At 46.8% G+C, this 21,123-nt stretch overlaps 1 protein-coding gene across 1 annotated transcript in view; it reads left to right on the top strand.

Moving 5' to 3' along the window:
* Positions 1 to 11,788: 11,788 nt before the first annotated feature.
* LOC144500252 (hexokinase HKDC1-like) overlaps positions 11,789 to 21,123 on the top strand; it is a 127,903-nt gene continuing 118,568 nt past the window's right edge. Inside the window, exon 1 of the mRNA XM_078222928.1 lies at positions 11,789 to 12,045. Coding sequence (XP_078079054.1) covers positions 11,789 to 12,045 — 257 coding nt within the window. The remainder of the gene's footprint in view (positions 12,046 to 21,123) is intronic.

Here is a 21,123-nt window from a genome sequence, read left to right as displayed (position 1 = left end):
CAGGTGGGTGGTGGGGGGGGGCAGGAGGGTGGTGGGGGGGGCAGGAGGGTGGTGGGGGGGGCAGGAGGGTGGGGGGGGGCAGGAGGGTGGTGGGGGGGCAGGAGGGTGGTGGGGGGGCAGGAGGGGGGGGGCAGGAGGGTGGTGGGGGGGGCAGGAGGGTGGTGGGGGGGGGCAGGAGGGTGGTGGGGGGGGGGCAGGAGGGTGGTGGGGGGGGGGCAGGAGGGTGGTGGGGGGGGGCAGGAGTGTGGTGGGGGGGGGCAGGAGGGTGGTGGGGGGGGCAGGAGGGTGGTGGTGGGGGGGGGGCAGGAGGGTGGTGGGAGGCAGAAGGGTGGGGTGGTGAGGGGGGGCAGGAGGGTGGGGTGGTGAGGGGGGGTGGGGTGGTAGGGGGGCAGGAGGGTGAGGGGGGCAGGAGGCGGGGTGGTGATGGGAGGCGGGGTGGTGATGGGAGGCGGGGTGGTGATGGGAGGCGGGGTGGTGAGGGGAGGCGGGGTGGTGAGGGGAGGCGGGGTGGTGAGGGGGGTCGGCGTGGTGAGGGGGGGCGGGGTGGTGAGGGGAGGCAGGGTGGGGTGGTGAGGGGAGGCAGGGTGGGGTGGTGAGGGGGGGTGGGGTGGTAAGGGATGGGGCAGCAAGGGGGTGGGGTGTTGAGGGGGTGGGGCAGTGAGAGGGTGGGGCGGTGATGATCACTGCATTTCAAGCTCCTTTAAGAGAAATATTCATCTGAAGCTTCTTTGTCAGGATCACTGTTCATTTGAAGCAGTTGATGGGTCGCTATACCTCTAAAGCATCTTTGATAAGAGCCCAATTCCTATGAAACACCTTTATAAAGATCAGCATTCATTCGAAGATCTTTGGAATTATCACTATTCCCCTGCAGCTCCCACATTTTAATCAGTATTCATAGAAACCCTACAGTGCAGAAAGAGGCCATTTGGCCCATCGAGTCTGCACCGACCACAATCCCACCCAGGCCCTACCCCCATATCCCTACATATTTACCCTCTAATCCCTCTAACCTACGCATTTCAGGACACTAAGGGGCAATTTTTAGCATGGCCAATCAACTTAACCCGCACATCTTTGGACTGTGGGAGGAAACCGGATCCCCCGGAGGAAACTCACGCAGACATGAGGAGAACGTGCAAATTCCACACAGACAGTGACCCAAGCCGGGAATCGAACCCAGGTCCCTGGAGCTGTGAAGCAGCAGTGCTAACCACTGTGCTACCATGCCGCCCTAAGTATTCATCTGAAGCTCCTTTGATAGGATCACTATTCATTTCACAGAGTCATAGTGGTTTACAGCATGGAAACAGGCCCTTTGGCCCAACTTGTCCATGCCACCCTTTTTTTAAAACCAGTAAGCAAGTCCCAATTGCCCGCGTTGGGCCCATGTCCCTCAATACCCATCTTAACCATGTAACGCTTTTTAATAGCCTCTACTACCACCTCTGGCAGCTTGTTCCAGACACTCACCACCCTCTGTGTGAAAAAAATTACCCCTCTAGACTCTTTTGTATCTCTCCCCTCTCACCTTAAATCTATGCCCTTTAGTTTTAGACTCCCCTACCTTTGGGAAAAGATATTCACTATGTAGCTGATCTGTGCCCCTCATTATTTTATAGAACTCTACAAGATCACCCCCAGTCTCCTATGCTCCAGGGAAAAAAGTCCCAGTCTATCCATCCTCTCCCTATATGTCAAACCATTAAGTCCCGGTAGCATCCTAGTAAATCTTTTCTGTATTCTTTCTAGTTTAATAATATAGAACATAGAACATTACAGCGCAGTACAGGCCCTTCGGCCCTCGATGTTGCGCCGACCAGTGGAATCAATCTAAAGCCCATCCAACCTACACTATTCCAATATCATCCATATGTTTATCCAATAACCATTTGAATGCTCTTAATGTTGACGAGTCCACCACTGCTGCAGGCAGGGCATTCCATGCCCTTACTACTCTCTGAGTGAAGAACCTACCTCTAACATCTGTCCTATATCTCTCACCCCTCAATTTAAAGCTATGTCCCCTCGTGCTAGCCAACACCATCCGAGGAAAAAGGCTCGCACTATCCACCCTATCTAATCCTCTGATCATCTTGTATGCCTCTATTAAGTCACCTCTTAACCTTCTTCTCTCTAACGAAAACAACCTCAAGCCCCTCAGCCTTTCCTCATACGATTTTCCCACCATACCAGGCAACATCCTGGTAAATCTCCTCTGCACCCTTTCCAACACTTCCACATCTTTCCTATAATACGGCAACCAGAACTGTACGCAATACTCCAAATGCGGCCGCACCAGAGTTTTGTACAGTTGCAGCATGACTTCCTGGCTCCTTTCTAGAATAGGGTGACCAGACCTGTAAACAGTATTCCAAGTGAAGTATTCTTCCGGTGGAGCGGGCAGAGAGGGAAGTGATTTTTGGAGGGCAGAACTGGAAGATAAGATAAGCTGAATTTTTTTGAACTTATTTTTTTCGGAGTTATTTTTTGTTTTTTTTTCCTGAGAAACAGGAAACATGAAACCGGAAATAGGTCGCAGGGAGTCCTGCGACGGTTTCTTGCCCAATAAATTTGAACGGGGAGGTAACCGGAGACTCTACACATGTAGAGTCTCCCACCCTTCCCCCTCCTCTAACCTAAAAAAAAAGACTCGGTGTGAGAGCAGGTGAGCTTTTTTTTTCTTTTTCTTTTCTCTTTCGTTTCTTATTAAGGGAAGTTAGCAGGGATGTCAGTGCAGGCAGTGCAATGTTCCTCCTGTGGGATGTTTGAGGTGAGGGACACCATTAGTGTCCCAGCTGAGGACACCTGTAGGAAGTGCACCCAATTCCAGCTCCTTGAAGACCGTGTTGGGGATCTGGAGCTGGAACTGGATGAACTCAGGATCATTCGAGAGGCAGAGACAGTTATAGATAAAAGCTACAGGGAGGTTCATACTCCTAGGAATGAGGATACTTGGGTGACTGTTAGAAGGGGTAAGAAGCAGTCAGTGCAGCGATCCCCTGTGGCCGTTCCTCTGTATAACAAGTATACTGTTTTGGATACTGTTGGGGAGGATGACTTACCAGGGGTAAGCCATGTCTCTGGTACAGAGTCTGTCCCTGTTGCTCAGAAGGGAAAGGGGGGGGAGGAGTAGAGCATTAGTCACTGGGGACTCCATAGTTAGAGGGACAGATAGGAGATTCTGTGGGAGCGAGAGAGACTCGCGGTTGGTGTGTTGCCTCCCAGGTGCCAGATGCCGTGATGTCTCAGATCGTGTTTTCGAGATCCTTAAAGGGGAAGGGGACCAGTCCAAAGTTGTGGTCCACATAGGCACCAATGACATAGGTAGGAAAAGAGATGGGGATGTAAGGCAGAAATTCAGGGAGTTAGGGTGGAAGCTTAGAGCTAGAACAAATAGAGTTGTTACCTCTGGTTTGTTACCCGTGCCACGTGCTAGCGAGGAGAGGAATAGGGAGAGAGAACAGTTGAACACGTGGCTACAGGAATGGTGCAGGAGGGAAGGATTCAGATACCTGGATAATTGGGGCTCATTCTGGGGTAGGTGGGACCTCTACAAACGGGATGGTCTTCACCTGGACCAGAGGGGTACCAATATTCTGGGGGGGGAAATTTGCGAATGCTCTTCGGGAGGGTTTAAACTAATTCAGCAGGGCTCCAGTGTACAGGAGGATGTGAGTGGTGAGGTCATGAATAAGGTTTCAAAGTCGCAGGAGTGTACCGGCAGGCAGGAAGGTGGTTTGAAGTGTGTCTACTTCAATGCGCCCAGTTCTGGTCGCCACACTACCAGAAGGACGTGGAGGCTTTAGAGAGAGTGCAGAGGAGGTTTACCAGGATGTTGCCTGGTATGGAAGGGCTTAGTTGAGGAGAGATTGGGTAAACTGGGGTTGTTCTCACTGGAAAGACGGAGGATGAGGGGTGACCTAATAGAGGTGTATAAAATTATGAAAGGCATAGATAGGGTGAACAGTGGGAAGCTTTTTCCCAGGTTGGTGGTGACGTTCACGAGGGGTCATAGGTTCAAGGTGAGGGGGGGGGGGCGGCGGGTTTAACATGGATATCAGAAGGACGTATTTTACACAGAGGGTGGTGGGGGCCTGGAATGCGCTGCCGGGCAAGGTGGTAGAGGCGGACACACTGGGAACATTTAAGACTTATCTAGATAGCCACATGAACGGAGTGGGAATAGAGGGATACAAAAGAATGGTCTAGTTTGGACCAGGGAGCGGCGTGGGCTTGGAGGGCCGAAGGGCCAGTTCCTGTGCTGTATTGTTCTTTGTAACGCCAGAAGCATCCGGAATAAGGTGGGTGAACTTGCAGCATGGGTTGGTACCTGGGACTTCGATGTTGTGGTCATTTCGGAGACATGGATAGAGCAGGGACAGGAATGGTTGTTGCAGGTTCCGGGGTTTAGATGTTTCAGTAAAATCAGGGAAGGTGGTAAAAGAGGGGGAGGTGTGGCATTGTTAGTCAAGGACAGTATTACGGCGGCAGAAAGGACGTTTGATGAGGACTCGTCTACTGAGGTAGTACGGGCTGAGGTTAGAAACAGGAAAGGAGAGATCACCCTGTTGGAAGTTTTCTATAGGTCTCCGAAAAGTTCCAGAGATGTAGAGGAAAGGATTGCAAAAATGATTCTGGATAGGAGCAAAAGTAACAGGGTAGTTGTACTGGGGGACTTTAACTTTACAAATATTGACTGGAAACGCTATAGTTCGAGTACTTTAGATGGGTCAGTTTTTGTCCAATGTGTGCAGGAGGGTTTCCTGACACAGTATGTAGATCGACCAACAAGAGGCGAGGCCACATTGGATTTGGTACTGGGTAATGAACCAGGCCAGGTGTTAGATTTGGAGGTAGGTGAGCACATTGGTGATAGTGACCACAATTCGGTTACGTTTACTTTAGCGATGGAAAGGGATAGGTATATACCGCAGGGCAAGTGTTATAGCTGGGGGAAAGGAAATTATAATGCGATTAGGCGAGATTTAGGATGCATAGGATGGGGAAGAAATCTGCAGGGGATGGGCACAATTGAAATGTGGAGCTTGTTCAAGGAACAGCTACTGCGTATCCTTGAGAAGTATGTACCTGTCAGGCAGGGAGGAAGTGATCGAGCGAGGGAACCGTGGTTTACTAAAGAAGTTGAATCTCTTGTGAAGAGGAAGAAGGAGACTTATGTAAAGATGAGACATGAAGGCTCAGTTAGGGTGCTTGAGAGTTACAAGTTAGCCAGGAAGGACCTGAAGAGAGAGCTAAGAAGAGCCAGGAAGGGACATGAGAAGTCTTTGGCAGGTAGGATCAAGGAAAACCCTAAAGCTTTCTATAGGTATGTCAGGAATAAAAGAATGACTAGGGTAAGATTAGGGCCAGTCAAGGACAGTAGTGGGAAGTTGTGCGTGGAGTCTGAAGAGATAGGAGAGGCGCTAAATGAATATTTTTCATCAGTATTCACCCAGGAAAAAGACAATGTTGTTGAAGAGAATACTGAAATACAGGCTATTGGACTAGACGGGATTGAGGTTCACAAGGAGGAGGTGTTAGCAATTCTGGAAAGTGTGAAAATAGATAGGTCCCCTGGGCCAGATGGGATTTATCCTAAGATTCTCTGGGAAGCTAGGGAGGACATTGCGGAGCTTTTGGCTTTGATCTTTATGTCGTCATTGTCTCCAGGAATAGTGCCAGAAGACTGGAGGATCGCAAATGTTGTCCCCTTGTTCAAGAAGGGGAGAAGAGACAACCCTGGTAATTATAGACCAGTGAGCCTTACTTCTGTTGTGGGCAAAGTTTTGGAAAGGATTATAAGAGATAGGATTTATAATCATCTAGAAAGGAACAATTTGATTAGGGATAGTCAATATGGTTTTGTGAAGGGTAGGTCGTGCATCACAAACCTTATTGAGTTCTTTGAGAAGGTGAACAAAGAGGTGGATGAGGGTAAAGCAGTTGATGTGATGTATATGGATTTCAGTAAAGCGTTTGATAAGGTTCCCCATGGTAGGCTATTGCAGAAAGTACGGAGGCATGGTATTGAGGGTGATCTTGCAGTTTGGATCAGAAATTGGCTAGCTGTAAGAAGACAGAGGTGGTGGTTGATGGGAAATGTTCATCCTGGAGTTCAGTTACTAGTGGTGTACTGCAAGGATCTGTTTTGGGGCCACTGCTGTTTGTCATTTTTATAAATGACCTGGGTGAGGGCGTAGAAGGCTGGGTTAGTAAATTTGCGGATGACACTAAAGTCGGTGGAGTTGTGGACAGTGCGGAAGGATGTTGCAGGTTACAGAGGGACATAGATAAGCTGCAGAGCTGGGCTGAGAGGTGGCAAATGGAGTTTAATGGGGAAAGGTGTGAGGTGATTCACTTTGGAAGGAGTAACAAGAATACAGAGTACTGGGCTAATGGTAAGATACTTGGTAGTGTGGATGAGCAGAGAGATCTCGCTGTCCATGTGCATAGATCCCTGAAAGTTGGCACCCAGGTTGATAGGGTTGTTAAGAAGGCATACAGTGTGTTAGCTTTTATTGGTAGAGGGATTGAGTTTTGGAGCCATGATGTCATGTTGCAGCTGTATAAAACTCTGGTGTGGCCGCACTTGGAGTATTGCGTACAGTTCTGGTCGCCGCATTATAGGAAAGATGTGGAAGCATTGGAAAGGGTGCAGAGGAGATTTACCAGGATGTTGCCTGATATGGTGGGAAGGTCTTATGAGGAAAGGCTGAGTGACTTGAGGCTGTTTTTGTTAGAGAGAAGAAGGTTAAGAGGTGACTTAATAGAGGCATTCAAGATGATCAGAGGATTAGATAGGGTGGACAGTGAGAGCCTTTTTCCTCGGATGGTGATGACTGGCACGAGGGGACATAGCTTTAAATTGAGGGGTGATAGATATCGGACACATGTCAGAGGTAGGTTCTTTACTCAGGGAGTAGTAAGAGCGTGGAATGCCCTGCCTGCAACAGTAGTGGACTCATCAACATTAAGGGCATTTAAAGAGTCATTGGATAAACATATGGATGATATTGGAATAGTGTAGGTTAGATGGGCTTTAGATTGGTTTCACAGGTCAGCGCAACATTGAGGGCCGAAGGGCCTGTACTGCGCTGTGATGTTCTATGTTCTATGTTCTAAGTGTGGCCTTACCAATGTCTTATACAACCTCAACGAGACGTCCCAATTCCTGTATTCAATGTTCTGACCGTTGAAACCAAGCATGCCGAATGCCTTCTTCACCACTCTGTCCACCTGTGACTCCACTTTCAAGGAGCTATGAACCTGTACCCTTCAATCTCTTTGTTCTATAATTCCCCCCCAGTGCCCTACCATTAATTGAGTAAGTCCTGCCCTGGTTCGATCTACCAAAATGCATCACCTCACGTTTATCTAAATTAAACTCCATCTGCTGCTCATCAGTCCGCTGGCCCAATTGAGCAAGATCCCGTTGCAATCCTAGATAACCTTCACTGTCCACTATGCCACTAATCTTTGTGCCATCTGCAAACTTACTAACCATGTCTCCTAAATTCTTATCCAAATCATTAATATAAATGACAAATAACGCTGGACCCAGCACTGTTCCCTGAGGCACACCGCTGGTCACAGGCCTCTGGTTTGAAAAACAAGCTTCTACAACCATCCTCTGGCTTCTGTCATCAAGCCAATTTTGTTTCCAATTAACTACCTTACCCTGGATCCTGTGAGATTTAACCTTATGCAACAACCTACCATGTGGTACCTTGTCAAAGGCCTTGCTAAAGTCCATGTAGACAACGTCGACTGCACTGCCCTCATCTGCCCCTTCAAAAAACTCAATCAAATTTGTGAGACATGATTGTCCACTCACAAAGCCATGCTGTCCCTAATCAGTCCTTGCCTCTCTAAATGCCTGTAGATCCTCTCTCAGAATTCCCTCTAACAACTTATACCCTCTAACAACCAATAATGGAGCTTTGGAGCTATACGCCTAGGATTACATTTCATCTGAAGCTCCTTTGTTAGGATCACTGTTCATCTGACCTTTATTGTCAACATTGCTATTCCTCAAATTTCATTTGTTAGGATCACTATTAATCTGAATGATGCTTTGTTCGTATCATTATTCTTTGCAAGCTTTTTTATTAAGATCACTATTGACATAACGTCCTTTGTCAGGATCACTATTAATCAGCAGCTCCTTTGTTGGGATAGCGATTCACTTGTAGCTTGTTTGTTAGGACCACAATTAATTTGAAACTAAAACAGAAAATGCTGGAAAATCTCAGCAGGTCTGACAGCATCTGTGGAGAGAGAATAGAGCCAACTTTTCGAGTCTGGATGACCCTTCGTCAGAGCTCTGTTAGAGTTAATTTGAAACTCCTTTGTTAGACTCACAGTTCAACTGAGGATCCTTTGTTAAGATCAACATTTGTTTGATTGTTCCTGTTGGGGTCACTATTCCTCTGAAGCTCTCTTTTCATTTGAAGTTCTATTGTTATTATCGCAGCTTTTTAAGATCACTAATCCTCTGAAGCTCCTTTATTAAAATGTTCTTATTCATCTCCTTTTTAAAGATTACTATTCATTTGAACCTAGTTTGGTAGGATCACTACACCTTTGAAATTCCTTAGTTAGGATTACAACTCATTTGAAGTTGTTTCATCAAGATCACGATTTATTTGAAGCTGCTTCTTTAAGATCACTGTTCTTTTCAAGTCATTGGGATTTGGTCATTTGGCTTTGTCAAAGGCAGATCATGCCTCACGAGCCTGATTGAATTTTTTGAGGATGTGACTAAACACATTGATGAAGGAAGGGCAGTAGATGTAGTATATATGGACTTCAGCAAGGCATTTGATAAGGTGCCCTATGCAAGGCTTATTGAGAAAGTGGGATCCGAGGGGACATTGCTTTGTGGATCCAGAACTGGCTTGCCCACAGAAGGCAAAGAGTGGTTATAGATGGGTCATATTCTGCATGGAGGTCGGTCACCAGTGGAGTGCCCCAGGGATCTGTTCTGGGACCCTTACTCTTTGTGATTTTTATAAATGACCTGGATGAGGAAGTGGAGGGAAGGGTTGGTAAGTTTGCTGATGACACAAAGGTTGGAGGTGTTGTGGATAGTGTGGAGGGATGTCAGAAGTTGCAGCGAGACATTGATAGGATGCAAGACTGGGCGGAGAAGTGGCAGATGGAGTTCAACCCAGATAAGTGTGAGGTGGTTCATTTTGGCAGGTCAAGTAGGATGGCGGAATATCTTGGCAGTGTGAAAGATCAGAAGGATCTTGGGGGCCGAGTTCATAGGACGCTCAAAGCAGCTGTGCAGGTTGAGGCTGTGGTTAAGAAAGCGTATGGTGTACTGGCCTTCATCAATCGAGGAATTGAGTTTAGGAGTCGTGAGATAATGATGCAGCTATATAAGACCCTGGTCAGACCACACTTGGAGTACTGTGCTCAGTTCTGGTCGCCTCATTACAGGAAGGGATGTGGAAGCCATAGAAAGGGTGCAGAGGAGATTTACAAGGATGTTACCTGGGTTGGGGGGGCATGCTTTATGAGGATAGATTGAGTGAGCTCGGCCTTTTCTCCTTGGAGAGACGAAGGATGAGGGTTGACCTGATAGAGGTGTATAAGATGTTGAGAGGTATTGATCGAGTGGACAGTCAGAGGCTTTTTCCTAGGGCTGAAATGGTTGCCACAAGAGGACACAGGTTTAAGGTGCTGGGGAGTAGGTACAGACGAGATGTCAGGGGTAAGTTTTTCACTCAGAGGGTGGTGGTGCGTGGAATGGGCTGTCAGCAACGATGGTGGAGGCGGATTCGATAGGGTCTTTTAAGAGACTTTTAGATAAGTACATGGAACTTAGTCAGATAGAGGGTTATAGGTAAGCCTAGTAATCGCTAAGGTAGGGACATGTTGGGCACAACTTTGTGGGCTGAAGGACCTGTGTTGTGCTGTAGTTTTTCAATGTATCTATGTTTCTAAGTCCCTGTGCCTGAATAAGTATTCCACTGAAGCTCCTATGTTAGGATCACCATACATCTGAAGCTTGTTTATTGATATCACTATTCATTTGAAGCTCCTTTGTTATTATCACTATTCTCTAATGAATGTTAGTGAACCAGATGGGTTTTTACGACAAATCAACAATGGTTTCATGGCATCATTACACTTTTAATTCCAGATTTTTACTGAGTTCAAATTTCAACATCTGCTGTGGTGGGATTTGAACCAGGGTCCGAACATTACCCTGGGTCTCTGGATTACTAGTCCGGTGACAATACCATTATGCCATTGCCTCCCCAATATCCCCACCAGACCTATCAAGATGGTTCCCTGGGATCTTCTCAGCCTTGCTGTGGTCTTTGAAGTTTCCACAACACCTGCCCCTGGCCACCAGGTACTTCCCAAACCCCTGCTACAAACTGCACCTAGAACCTAGCAATGTTACGGTGCAGAAAGATGCCATTAAACCCATTATGTCCTATTAGCCGCTCATTTTAATCCCATTTTCCAGTACCTGGTCCATGACCTTGCAGGTTCCAGCTCTTCAGACGCAGATCCAGAATCTTTTAATTGAGTTGAGTATCAGCCTCAACCACCAACTTAGGCAGTTATTTCCAGATGTCTACCACCCTCTGGGTGAAAAAGTTTTTCCTCATGTCCCCTCGAATCCTTCTATTAATCACCTTAAGGCTATGCCCCTGGTAACTGACCTCTTCACCAAGGGAAACCCTGTCTAGGCTCCTCATAATCTTATACACCTCAGTTACACCCTCAGCTAATGTTCTGCTATTTCCTCCCTGGCTTCCTTCAACAGCCTGGGACACAATCCATCCAGCCCTGGTGATTTATCGATCTCCAAGAATGCAGTCCTTCCAGTACTTCCCCTCTCATAATACCTATTGTACCCAATATTTCACACCGCCCCTCTTTTACTAGAATATCTGAATGATCCCTTTCCTGAGTGAAGACACAGACAAAGCTACAGCCCACTGACCTCCAGACCACTGACCTCCAGACCACTGACCTCCAGACCACTGACCTCCAGACCACTGCTCCTGCCCACTGACCTCCAGACCACTGACCTCCAGACCACTGACCTCCAGACCACTGACCTCCAGACCACTGCTCCTGCCCACTGACCTCCAGACCACTGACCTCCAGACCACTGCTCCTGCCCACTGACCTCCAGACCACTGCTCCTGGCCACTGACCTCCAGACCACTGCTCCTGGCCACTGACCTCCAGACCACTGCTCCTGGCCACTGACCTCCAGACCACTGCTCCTGTCCACTGATCTCCAGACCACTGCTCCTGTCCACTGATCTCCAGACCACTGCTCCTGTCCACTGATCTCCAGACCACTGCTCCTGGCCACTGACCTCCAGACCACTGCTCCTGTCCACTGACCTCCAGACCACTGCTCCTGGCCACTGACCTCCAGACCACTGCTCCTGCCCATAGACCTCCAGACCACTGCTCCTGCCCACTGACCTCCAGACCACTGACCTCCAGACCACTGCTCCTGCCCATTGATCTCCAGACCACTGCTCCTGCCCACTGACCTCCAGACCACTGCTCCTGGCCACTGACCTCCAGACCACTGCTCCTGCCCATTGATCTCCAGACCACTGCTCCTGCCCACTGACCTCCAGACCACTGCTCCTGCCCACTGACCTCCAGACCACATTCTCAACCCCTCAGTTACATTCCCCCCCCCCCCAGTTACGTTCTCTCCCCCTCAGTTACCTTCTCCTGCGCCACCCCCCCCCGGTTACATTCTCCACACAATCATGTTGCAATCAGTGTTAAGCAGATGCTGACATTGTCATTGTTCAGTTTTCACAGAGGTCTGGAGAATGCTAAGGAGCTGTTGAAGAAACTGGAAATCGAGGCATCTGAGGAAGATGTAATTGCTGTGAAACACATCTGCAGCATTGTTTCATTTCGGTCGGCCCATCTTTGTGCAGCTACTCTGACTGTTATTCTGCAACATATTAAGGAAAATAAGAAAGTAAAGCGACTCCGTACGACAGTGGGGATGACTGGGACACTGTACAGAAACCATTTGCAGTAAGTAGGAAGCAGCAAGTATACACTCAAACGGTGGAATTTTTCAATGTTTGCAGAGTGACAGCTGGCGGGAAAATGGCATGAATGTAGCTGGTCCCAGGGGCACTTTCCTCCGCCATATTTTTCAGCACCTGTTTAAAAAATAATGGAATGGCCCCACGGCATCACTCTGACAGGCCAGGCACGATACCAACAGTTAAAAATGGAACCATCCCCACCCCATGGAATGGCCTCGACCACAGAACCATCTCCAGCACACCCCCCCCGGCAACATCCCAGCCACTATGGGGGTCGCTGGCTGGCCAGCATTTATTGCCCATCCCTAGTTGCCCTTGACAAGGTGGTGGTGAGCTGCCTTCTTGAATCGCTGCAGTCAGTGTTCTGTGGTTTGACCCAAAATACCGTTAGAGAGGGAATTCCAGGATTTTGATCCAGCGACTGAATGAACGGCGATATGTTTCCAAGTCAGGATGGTGAGTGACTTGGAGGGAAACTTACAGGTGGTGGTGTTCCCATGTATCTGCTGCCCTTGTCCTTCTAGATGGAAGTGGTCGTGGGTTTGGAAGATGCTGTCTAAGGATTTTTGGTGAATTGCTGCTGTGCATCTTGTAGATAGTACACACTGCTGCTACTGAGCGTCGGTGATGGAGTGGATGTTTGTGGATGTGGTGCCAATCAAGCGGGGCTGCTTTGTGCTGCTCCAACAACACTCAAGCTTCTTGAATGTTATTGGAGCAGCACCCATCCAGGCAAGTGGAGAATATTCCATCACACTTGTGCCTTTGATTCCATTGAAAAACATGAAGGTCTGAAACTCAATGCTAGTAAAGGCATTGTCAGAGACCAGGACCTCAGGTATCCCGTGCATGCAGGAACTTTGTCGTAGTTTCTCAATGGTAGCATGGGAAGTGGTGGCATTCATACAATGCATCTCCAACCATTTGCAGTGCATGTCAACCATAATTGAGAACATGGAGCCCATAAAAAGCCCGGTGAAGTCCACATGCACTCACACCCAGGGCTTACCGGGCTACTCCCATGGAAGTAGGGGGAAGGCTAAGGGAGTGGGGGTTGATTCTCTTGGCATGGCTCACACTGTCTGGCCAAGTTGGTACTGTCTGGATCAAGGCTGGACCACCATATGTAACACCTGGCTGGCGTTTTCATCTTCGAGATTCCAGAGGGTCATTCCATAAATATTGGACATCGCCCTGCGCGAGGGACAACTATGTGAGAACGCCAGAGGATGGTGCCATCCGCAACATGAGCTTATCTTTCTTTGTCAAATAGTGTTTTATTTCATCTGAGGGCTGCCCTCTGAATCCCCCATGTAATATTCTATGTTTTAGACAGGACTTGATTTGCCTCGCAGACACTGGCAAGGTGTCCCAACAAATTGAAGGTCATCGCGACCTCTTCCACAGCTGGTAACGAAGCCGGGTTTATGGGTAATGGCTGGCGACTCAGTGCATCGGCATTAGCTATCTGAGTCCCTTGGCAGTGCTCTAGGATTTGATTTATTATAGTCACATGCCTTAGTACACAATGTAAAGTATTGTTTCTTGTTCGCTATACAGACAAAGCATACTGTACATAGAGAAGGAAAGGAGAGAGTGCAGAATGTAGTGTTACAGTCATAGCTAGGGTGTAGAGAAAGATCAACTTAATACGAGGTAGGTCCGTTCAAAAGTCTGATGGCAGCAGGGAAGAAACTGTTCTTGAGTCGGTTGGTATGTGACCTCAGACTTTTGTATCTTTGTCCTGAGGAATAAGGTGGAAAAGAGAATGTCCAGGGTGCGAGGGGTCCTTAATTATGCTGGTTGCTTTTCATAGGCAGTGGGAAGTGGAGACGGAGTCAATGGATGGGATACTGGTTTGCATGATGGACTGGGCTTCATTCATGACTCTTTGCAGTTTTTTGGGGTCTTGGGCAGAGCAGGAGCCACACCAAGCTGCGATACAACCAGAAAGGATGCTTTCTATGGTGCATCTGTAAAAATTGGTGAGAGTCGTAGCTGACATGCCAAATTCCCTTAGCCTCCTGAGAAAGTGGAGGCATTGGTGGACTTTCTTAACTATAGCATCGGCATGGAGGAACCAGGACAGATTGTTGGTGATCTGGGCACTTAGAAACTTGAAGCTCTCAACCATTTCCACTTCATTCCCATTGATGTAGACAGGGGCATGTTTTGCTATATGCTTCCTGAAGTTGATGACTGTCTCCTTTGTTTTGTTGACATTGAGGGAGAGATTATTGTCATTGCACCAATTCACCAGATTCCCTATCTCTTGCCTGTACTCCATCTCATCATTGTTTGAGATTCGACCCAATACAGTGGTGTCATCAGCAAACTTGAAAATCGAGTTGGAGGGGAATTTGGTCACAGTCATAGGTATATAAGGACTTTAGTCAGGGACTGAGGGCACAGCCTTGTGGGGCACTGGTGTTGAGGATGATCGTGGAGGTGTTGTCGCCTATCCTTACTGACTATGGTCTGTGGGTTAGGAAGTCTAGGGTCCAGTCATAGAGGAGGGAGCCAAGCCCCAGGCCATGGAGTTTGGAGATGAGTTTTGTCACAATAATGGTGTTGAAGGCTGACCTGTAGTCAATAAATAGGAGTCTGACATAGGGTGTCTTTGCGTCCAAGTGTTCCAGGGTTGAGTATAAGGCCAGGGAGATGGCGTCTGCTGTGGACCTGTTGTGGTGGTAGACTAACTGTAGTGGATCCAGGACATCTGGGAGGCTGGAATTGATTCATGCCATGAGTAACTGTTGTGAATTTATAAAGATGTACAGAATGTCTGTAAAAAATATAAAATACTCGAGGATGTTACGAAGGGGAGGGTAATCTTCTCTCTCAGTACTAATACTTAACCACCCAGAGATAAATACCTCCCTTTCATAATCTTTTAAAGAGTATGTGAGAAATAGTACAATCTACCTACAGCAATTTTTAGTGGTTCAATCAAAAATAATTCCCTGGGACTCTCTCTGTAAAAGAAACGAGTAACACTTTATTTTCTAACTAACAGTAAACAGGTTAACTAAACTATTAACAAACTGAATAAAACACTATTCTCATGGAATGCTGTTTAGAAAATTACCATTCCCACTTATTAACAAAAAGAAAATAGAATTTTTATAGCCACTCTCAAATGGCAATCGGGTTTGTCATCTTCCCAGAATCTTCTTCTGTGCTTCTGTTCTTGTGTCCTTCTGAGATGAAATGAGGCTTTCTTTCAAAGACACAAAATGTGGCTGTTACACTGGCTGAGAGCTGTCTGTCTTGTGTCTCTCTGTCTAGCTGTTAAGGTGTGGCAGGCTGCTGGCAGGCGGTCTTCTTGTGGCTTCTAGCCCTTTGGAGCTGGGAGCGGTGGCATTTATACCCCTGATGACATAGCAAAATTCGCACAATAGGATTGGTTTACAGGTTATTAAAGCACCAAATTCAAATCCGATAGGCTGATGCGATTCAAATGCTTAGCACTTTACCAGTATTTATAATGTTTATAATTTTACAAACATTAACTTCACAACAAGGGGAAACAACAGTGTGTGGTCCCTTTAAAAGCTGGCTGTGTCAGTGCCTTCAAAAGCTAGTCTTGTTCAATGCTGAGATGTTTAAAATGCAGAGTACACACAGACTCTAAGTTGCAACATTTGTTTGAGACCAAAAGCATCAGGGTTGCCTTGGTAACTGGCTCTGCAGGTTTTTGCATTCCGTTAGCCTGAGTTTAAAGAAGACACTCAGCTAGAAGGAACCTATCAGATTTGAATTGGCTATTGTTGTCAACCTCAGGCCAATCTGAGTACAGGAATGTTGATAGGTCATAAGGATTATAAAAGAGGAACTCAACTGCCTTGAGTTCATTTCCACCAGGGGTTGATCCAGGAGTTCAACTAGAAGCAGGGCCCAACCACCTGAAGCAGGTAAAGACAGTTAGATCAACTGGAGTAGTTAGTTCTTAACTCTGCCAGCTTCATATAGCTCTTAAGATAAATAACCATCTAATCAGCGAAAAGTACCAAAGCAAACAGCACTTACAGACAATGGACAACTACCAAAGAACTCCAAAACTCCCGAACGCTATAAAACCTCATAGAGTCATAGGAAGTCCAACCTGCCCATGCCATACCCATCTTACCCATGTAGCTGTCTAAATGCTTTTTAAAAGACTAAATTGTACCCGCCTCTAGTACTACCTCTAGCAGCTTGTTCCAGATGCTCATCACCCTCTGTGTGAAACAATTGCCCCTCTGGACCCTTTTGTATCTCTCCCCTCTCACCTTAAACCTATGCCCTTTAGTTTTAGTCTCCCCTACCTTTGGGAAAAGATGATGACTATCTAGCTGATCTATGCCCCTCATTATTTTATAGACCTCTATAAGAGTTCTAACCTAAGTTTCCTACGCTCCAGGGAAAAAAATCCCAGTCTATTCAGTCTCTCCTTACAACTCAAACCATCAAGTCCCGGTAGCATCCTAGTAAATCTTTTCTGCAGTCTTTCAATTTGAATAATATCCTTTCTATAATAGAGTGATCAGAACTGTACACAATATTCTAAGTGTGGCATTACCAATGTCTTGTACAACTTCAACAAGATGTTCCAACTCCTGTATTCAATGTTCTGACCAATGAGAACAAGCATACCGAATGCCTTCTTCACCATCCTGTCCACCTGTGATTCCACTTTCAAGGAACTATGAACTTGTACCCCTAGATCTTTTTGTTCTATAACTCTCCCTATCACCCTACCATTAACTACGTTCGATCTACCAAAATGCATCACCTCGTATTTATCTCCATTAAACTCCATCTGCCATTCGTCAGCCCACTGGCCCAATTGATCAAAGTCCTGTTGCAATCCTAGATAACCTTCTTCACTGTCCACTATGCCACCAATCGTGGTGTCATCTGCAAAGTTGCTAACCATGCCTCCTAAATTCTCATCCAAATCATTAATATAAATGACAAATGACTGGACCCAGCACCGATCCCTGAGGCACACCACTGGTCACAGGCCTTCAGTTTAAAAAACAACCCTCTACACCACCCTCTGTCTTCTGTCATCAAGTGGAGATGCCGGCGTTGGACTGGGGTCGGCACAGTAAGAAGTCTCACAACACCAGGTTAAAGTCCAACAGGTTTATTTGGTATCATGAGCTTTCGGAGCGCTGAGTCTTAATGAAGGAGCAGCGCTCCGAAAGCTCATAATACCAAATAAACCTGTTGGACTTTAACCTAGTGTTGTGAGACTTCTTACTGTCATCAAGACCTGGTTGTATATTTTCTTTGAGAGTGACTAAAATTCTGTTATTACTGCTTTGGTTATGAATGTTCCTTGTATCATCTGAGCAGCATTTCAATCAAACTGTGCCTTAATTGATATATTACTTGTTTATTTACAGTTCCTGGTTATTTAGATAAAATACCTTGTTAATTATTCATTTAAATCGAGTGTCGGGCCTTTATATAAATGGTCCTCTAACCATTAATTAGGAACAATCAACACCTTCCCAAATAATTGGAACAGATTACGACACAAGGTAAAGAAGATTAACCTCTGTGTCGTAACACTAACCTTTCGAAGCACTTCACAATGATGGATGTCAGAGCCACCGGGCGATAGTCTTTAAGGCATGCTGCCTGGTTCATAGTATTGCTGATTTTCTTTGCTCTTAGTTCTGACGAAAGATCATCCAGACTCGAAACGTTGGCTCTATTCTCTTGGTAAGAAGTCTCACAACACCAGGTTAAAGTCCAACAGGTTTATTTGGTAGCAAAAGCCATCTCTCCCCACAGATGCTGTCAGACCTGTTGAGATTTTCCAGCATTTTCTGTCTTTGTTTCAGATTCCAGCATCCATAGTATTTTGCCTTTAAGTGTTAACTCACTGCCACTTCTCTTCCAGGAATGCCTTGCCTAAAGAAGTACTGCTCTTCTTTCTGACAGAATTTCCGTTTGTCCTTTTCACCCTGTGCACCATCACTACTTCCCATTTCCATCCTGGTGTTTCATCTCATGCATCCATTATTATCAGCCTTCATTCCCACTTCCATTTTTCCACTTCTCAATTCCAGCTCTCCTTCTTGCCGCCCCCACCCCTCGTTTCAGGGCAACTGCCACATTTCTCAGGCAGAGCCATTTGTATCTCTGTTCTGCCATTCACACATTCTGATCATTTAATGGACACTTGTAACTCCTCGGTCAGCCGTCTTTATCCTCATTTACATTCCCTTTGACCAATTATAGCAAACCCCCCCCCCCCACCCTCATAGTATAACTCTCTGCTGATTTTCTTTGCTTTCAGCTTTGACGAAGGGTCATCTAGACTTGAAACATTGGCTCTATTCTCTCTGTACACTGTAAAGAACTGTAAAGTGTCTTTATATGCCCTGTTTGTGAACAGAACTCCCACTTACCTGATGAAGGAGCAGCGCTCCGAAAGCTAGTGGCTTGTGCTACCAAATAAACCTGTTGGACTTTAACCTGGTGTTGTGAGACTTCTTACTGTGCTTACCCCAGTCCAATGCCAGCATCTCCACATCTATTCTCTCTGTCAGACCTGTTGAGATTTTTCAGCATTTTCTGTTTTTGTTTCAGGTTCCAACATCCGCAGTATTTTGCTTTTATCTGCTTGGCTTTTCTGTAGTACATGGATGATGGTCACCTTCTTGAAGCTGATAGGGACCTCTGATTGTTGTAAAGAGAGGTTAAAGATGTCTGCCAAAAGCCCCGCTAGCTGGTCCGCGCAGTATCTGAGACCTTGTCTGGGTACCACATCAGGGCCAGTCGCTTTCGCGGGTTGATTTTCGAGAAGGCTGATCTGAAGTCTGCGATGGTGACCTCGGATACAGGTTCCTCCAAGGCTTCCGAGATGGAGGGTGTGCTCTCGCTGACCTCTTGCTCAAAATGGGCATAGAATGCATTGAGCTCATCGGAGAGAGGTGCATTGGTGCTGGCGATTTTACATACCTTCATCTTGCAGCCTTGTTATGTCTTGCAGACCTTGCCATTAGGTGATGGGACTCCGTGTAGCTAGCCTGAGACTCTATCTTGGTCTGGTATTGTATTTTGCCATCTCTGATGGATCTCTTTAGATCATATCTGGATTTTTTGTGTAGGTCAGGGTCGCCTGACTTGAATGCCTCAGACTTCAGCAAGCAGTGGATATCCCTGTTCATCCATGGTCTCTGGTTGGGAAACACATGGATTTGCTTCTTTGGCACACAGTCTTCTGCACACTTACTAATGAAGTCAGTTACTGTAGTGGCGTACTCATTCAGGCTGGTCGTAGAGTTTTTAAATACTGACCAGTCCACTGACTAAGCAGTCCTGTGGGAGATCATCTGATTCCTCAGACCAACAATGTATGACTTTCTTTGTCGGATTCTCCCGTTGGAGGAGGCTGCCAGTAACAAGGCCCAATGCTGTATCCGAGCAGAAGCAATAGGGCGGTATCGCGTTGTCTTCTTTAAAAAGACCCAGCAATGGTTTATGATCAGTTACGACGATAAAGTGTCTCCTGTTGACGTACTGATGGAACTTTTTAATGCCGAAGACGACTGCCAACCCCTCTTTCTCGATCTGGGAACACTCCTGCTCCGTGTCGGAGAGGGTCCTGGATGCATACACAATGGGCTTCTCTGTTCCATCTCTCCAACCATGTGCAACCCAGTCAGGTCCTTTCTGGCTCAAAATGGAAAAGCCTCCAAATATGGCGACCCCAAGACCACCTTTGATGTTCCCGTAGTAGGTACGGAAGCTAAATTTGGAATAAACTTCCCGTAATAATTCGCTAACCCCAGGAAGGATCTCAATTCCGTGGGGTTCCTTGGAGTTGGTGCTGACCTTGTCCTCCACCAGATGAAGGTCTTTGCCATCTACCCAATAGTCCAGATAGGTCACAGCACTTGATTGGAAGACACATTTTTCCCTTTATAGGCACACCCCGATCTCTGAGAATCACCGTAAGACCTCATCCAGGTTTGCTAGGTGTTCGTGTTCCGAAGTTCCTATGACCAAGACATTGTCCAGATATCCCGCCACTTGGGGTAATCCCTGGAGTACGTTCACCATGATCCATTGAAAAATGGTGCATACAGACGAGACTCCAAAGCGCAGGCGAGTGTACTGGTATAGGCCTTTTGTGCGTATTCATTGTTACTTACTTCCGGGAAGGCTCAGGTCCAACTTCGAAAATGCTTGGCCTCCAGTTAACCTGGCGTACAGGGGTCTTCAATTCGGGGCATGGGGTATCTGTCAAGTTTAGAAATACTATTGACAGTAAGCTTATAGTTTCCACAAAATCCGTCTGCTTAAGGACAGGAACAATGGGTGTGGCCCACTCTGCAAACTGTATGGTCTTTTTATGCGCAGCTTTTCCAGACATTCCAGTTCCAATTCTACTTTTTGCAATAGGAAGAATGGAACTGGTTTCACTCTAAAATCCTTCAGTGTAGCATCTTAGCTTTGGCTGTCTTTATATTTCCAAGCCCTTCCTGGAAAACTTTGAGGCACTTGTTGATGGCTTCATACAGTCCCCCCTGCACCTAGAGACTGTGCGCATGCAGAGACTGTACATGCACACTCACTCACGCAAATACTGACATGCACCACAGATGCATACACTCTCGCACGGACACACACACAGACACTCAAACTCGCAGATACGCGTGCACACACACATATGCGCGCGCATACACGTATGCACAGATTAACACCAATGATACACAGACACACATGTACCCATACACACAAATACACGCACAGAGATATGCACACACACACAAATATGTGCAGACATTCTGACACACAAACTCACATTCGATTTTCATAGAACAGTACAGCACAGTACAGGCCCTTCGGCCCATGATGTTGTGCCGAACCTTTTCGAAACCAAGATCAAGCTATCCCACTCCCTATCATTCTAGTGTGCTCCATGTGCCTATCCAATAACCGCTTGAAAGTTCCTAAAGTGTCCGACTCCACTATCACAGCAGGCAGTCCATTCCACACCCCAACCACTCTCTGAGTAAAGAACCTACCTCGTACATCTCTCCTATATCTTCCACCA

The sequence above is a fragment of the Mustelus asterias genome, chromosome 11 (assembly GCF_964213995.1).
Source record: "Mustelus asterias chromosome 11, sMusAst1.hap1.1, whole genome shotgun sequence".
NCBI lineage: Eukaryota > Metazoa > Chordata > Chondrichthyes > Carcharhiniformes > Triakidae > Mustelus > Mustelus asterias.
Note: the sequence above shows the minus strand (reverse complement) of the source record. Positions and strands in the feature narration are given on the sequence as shown.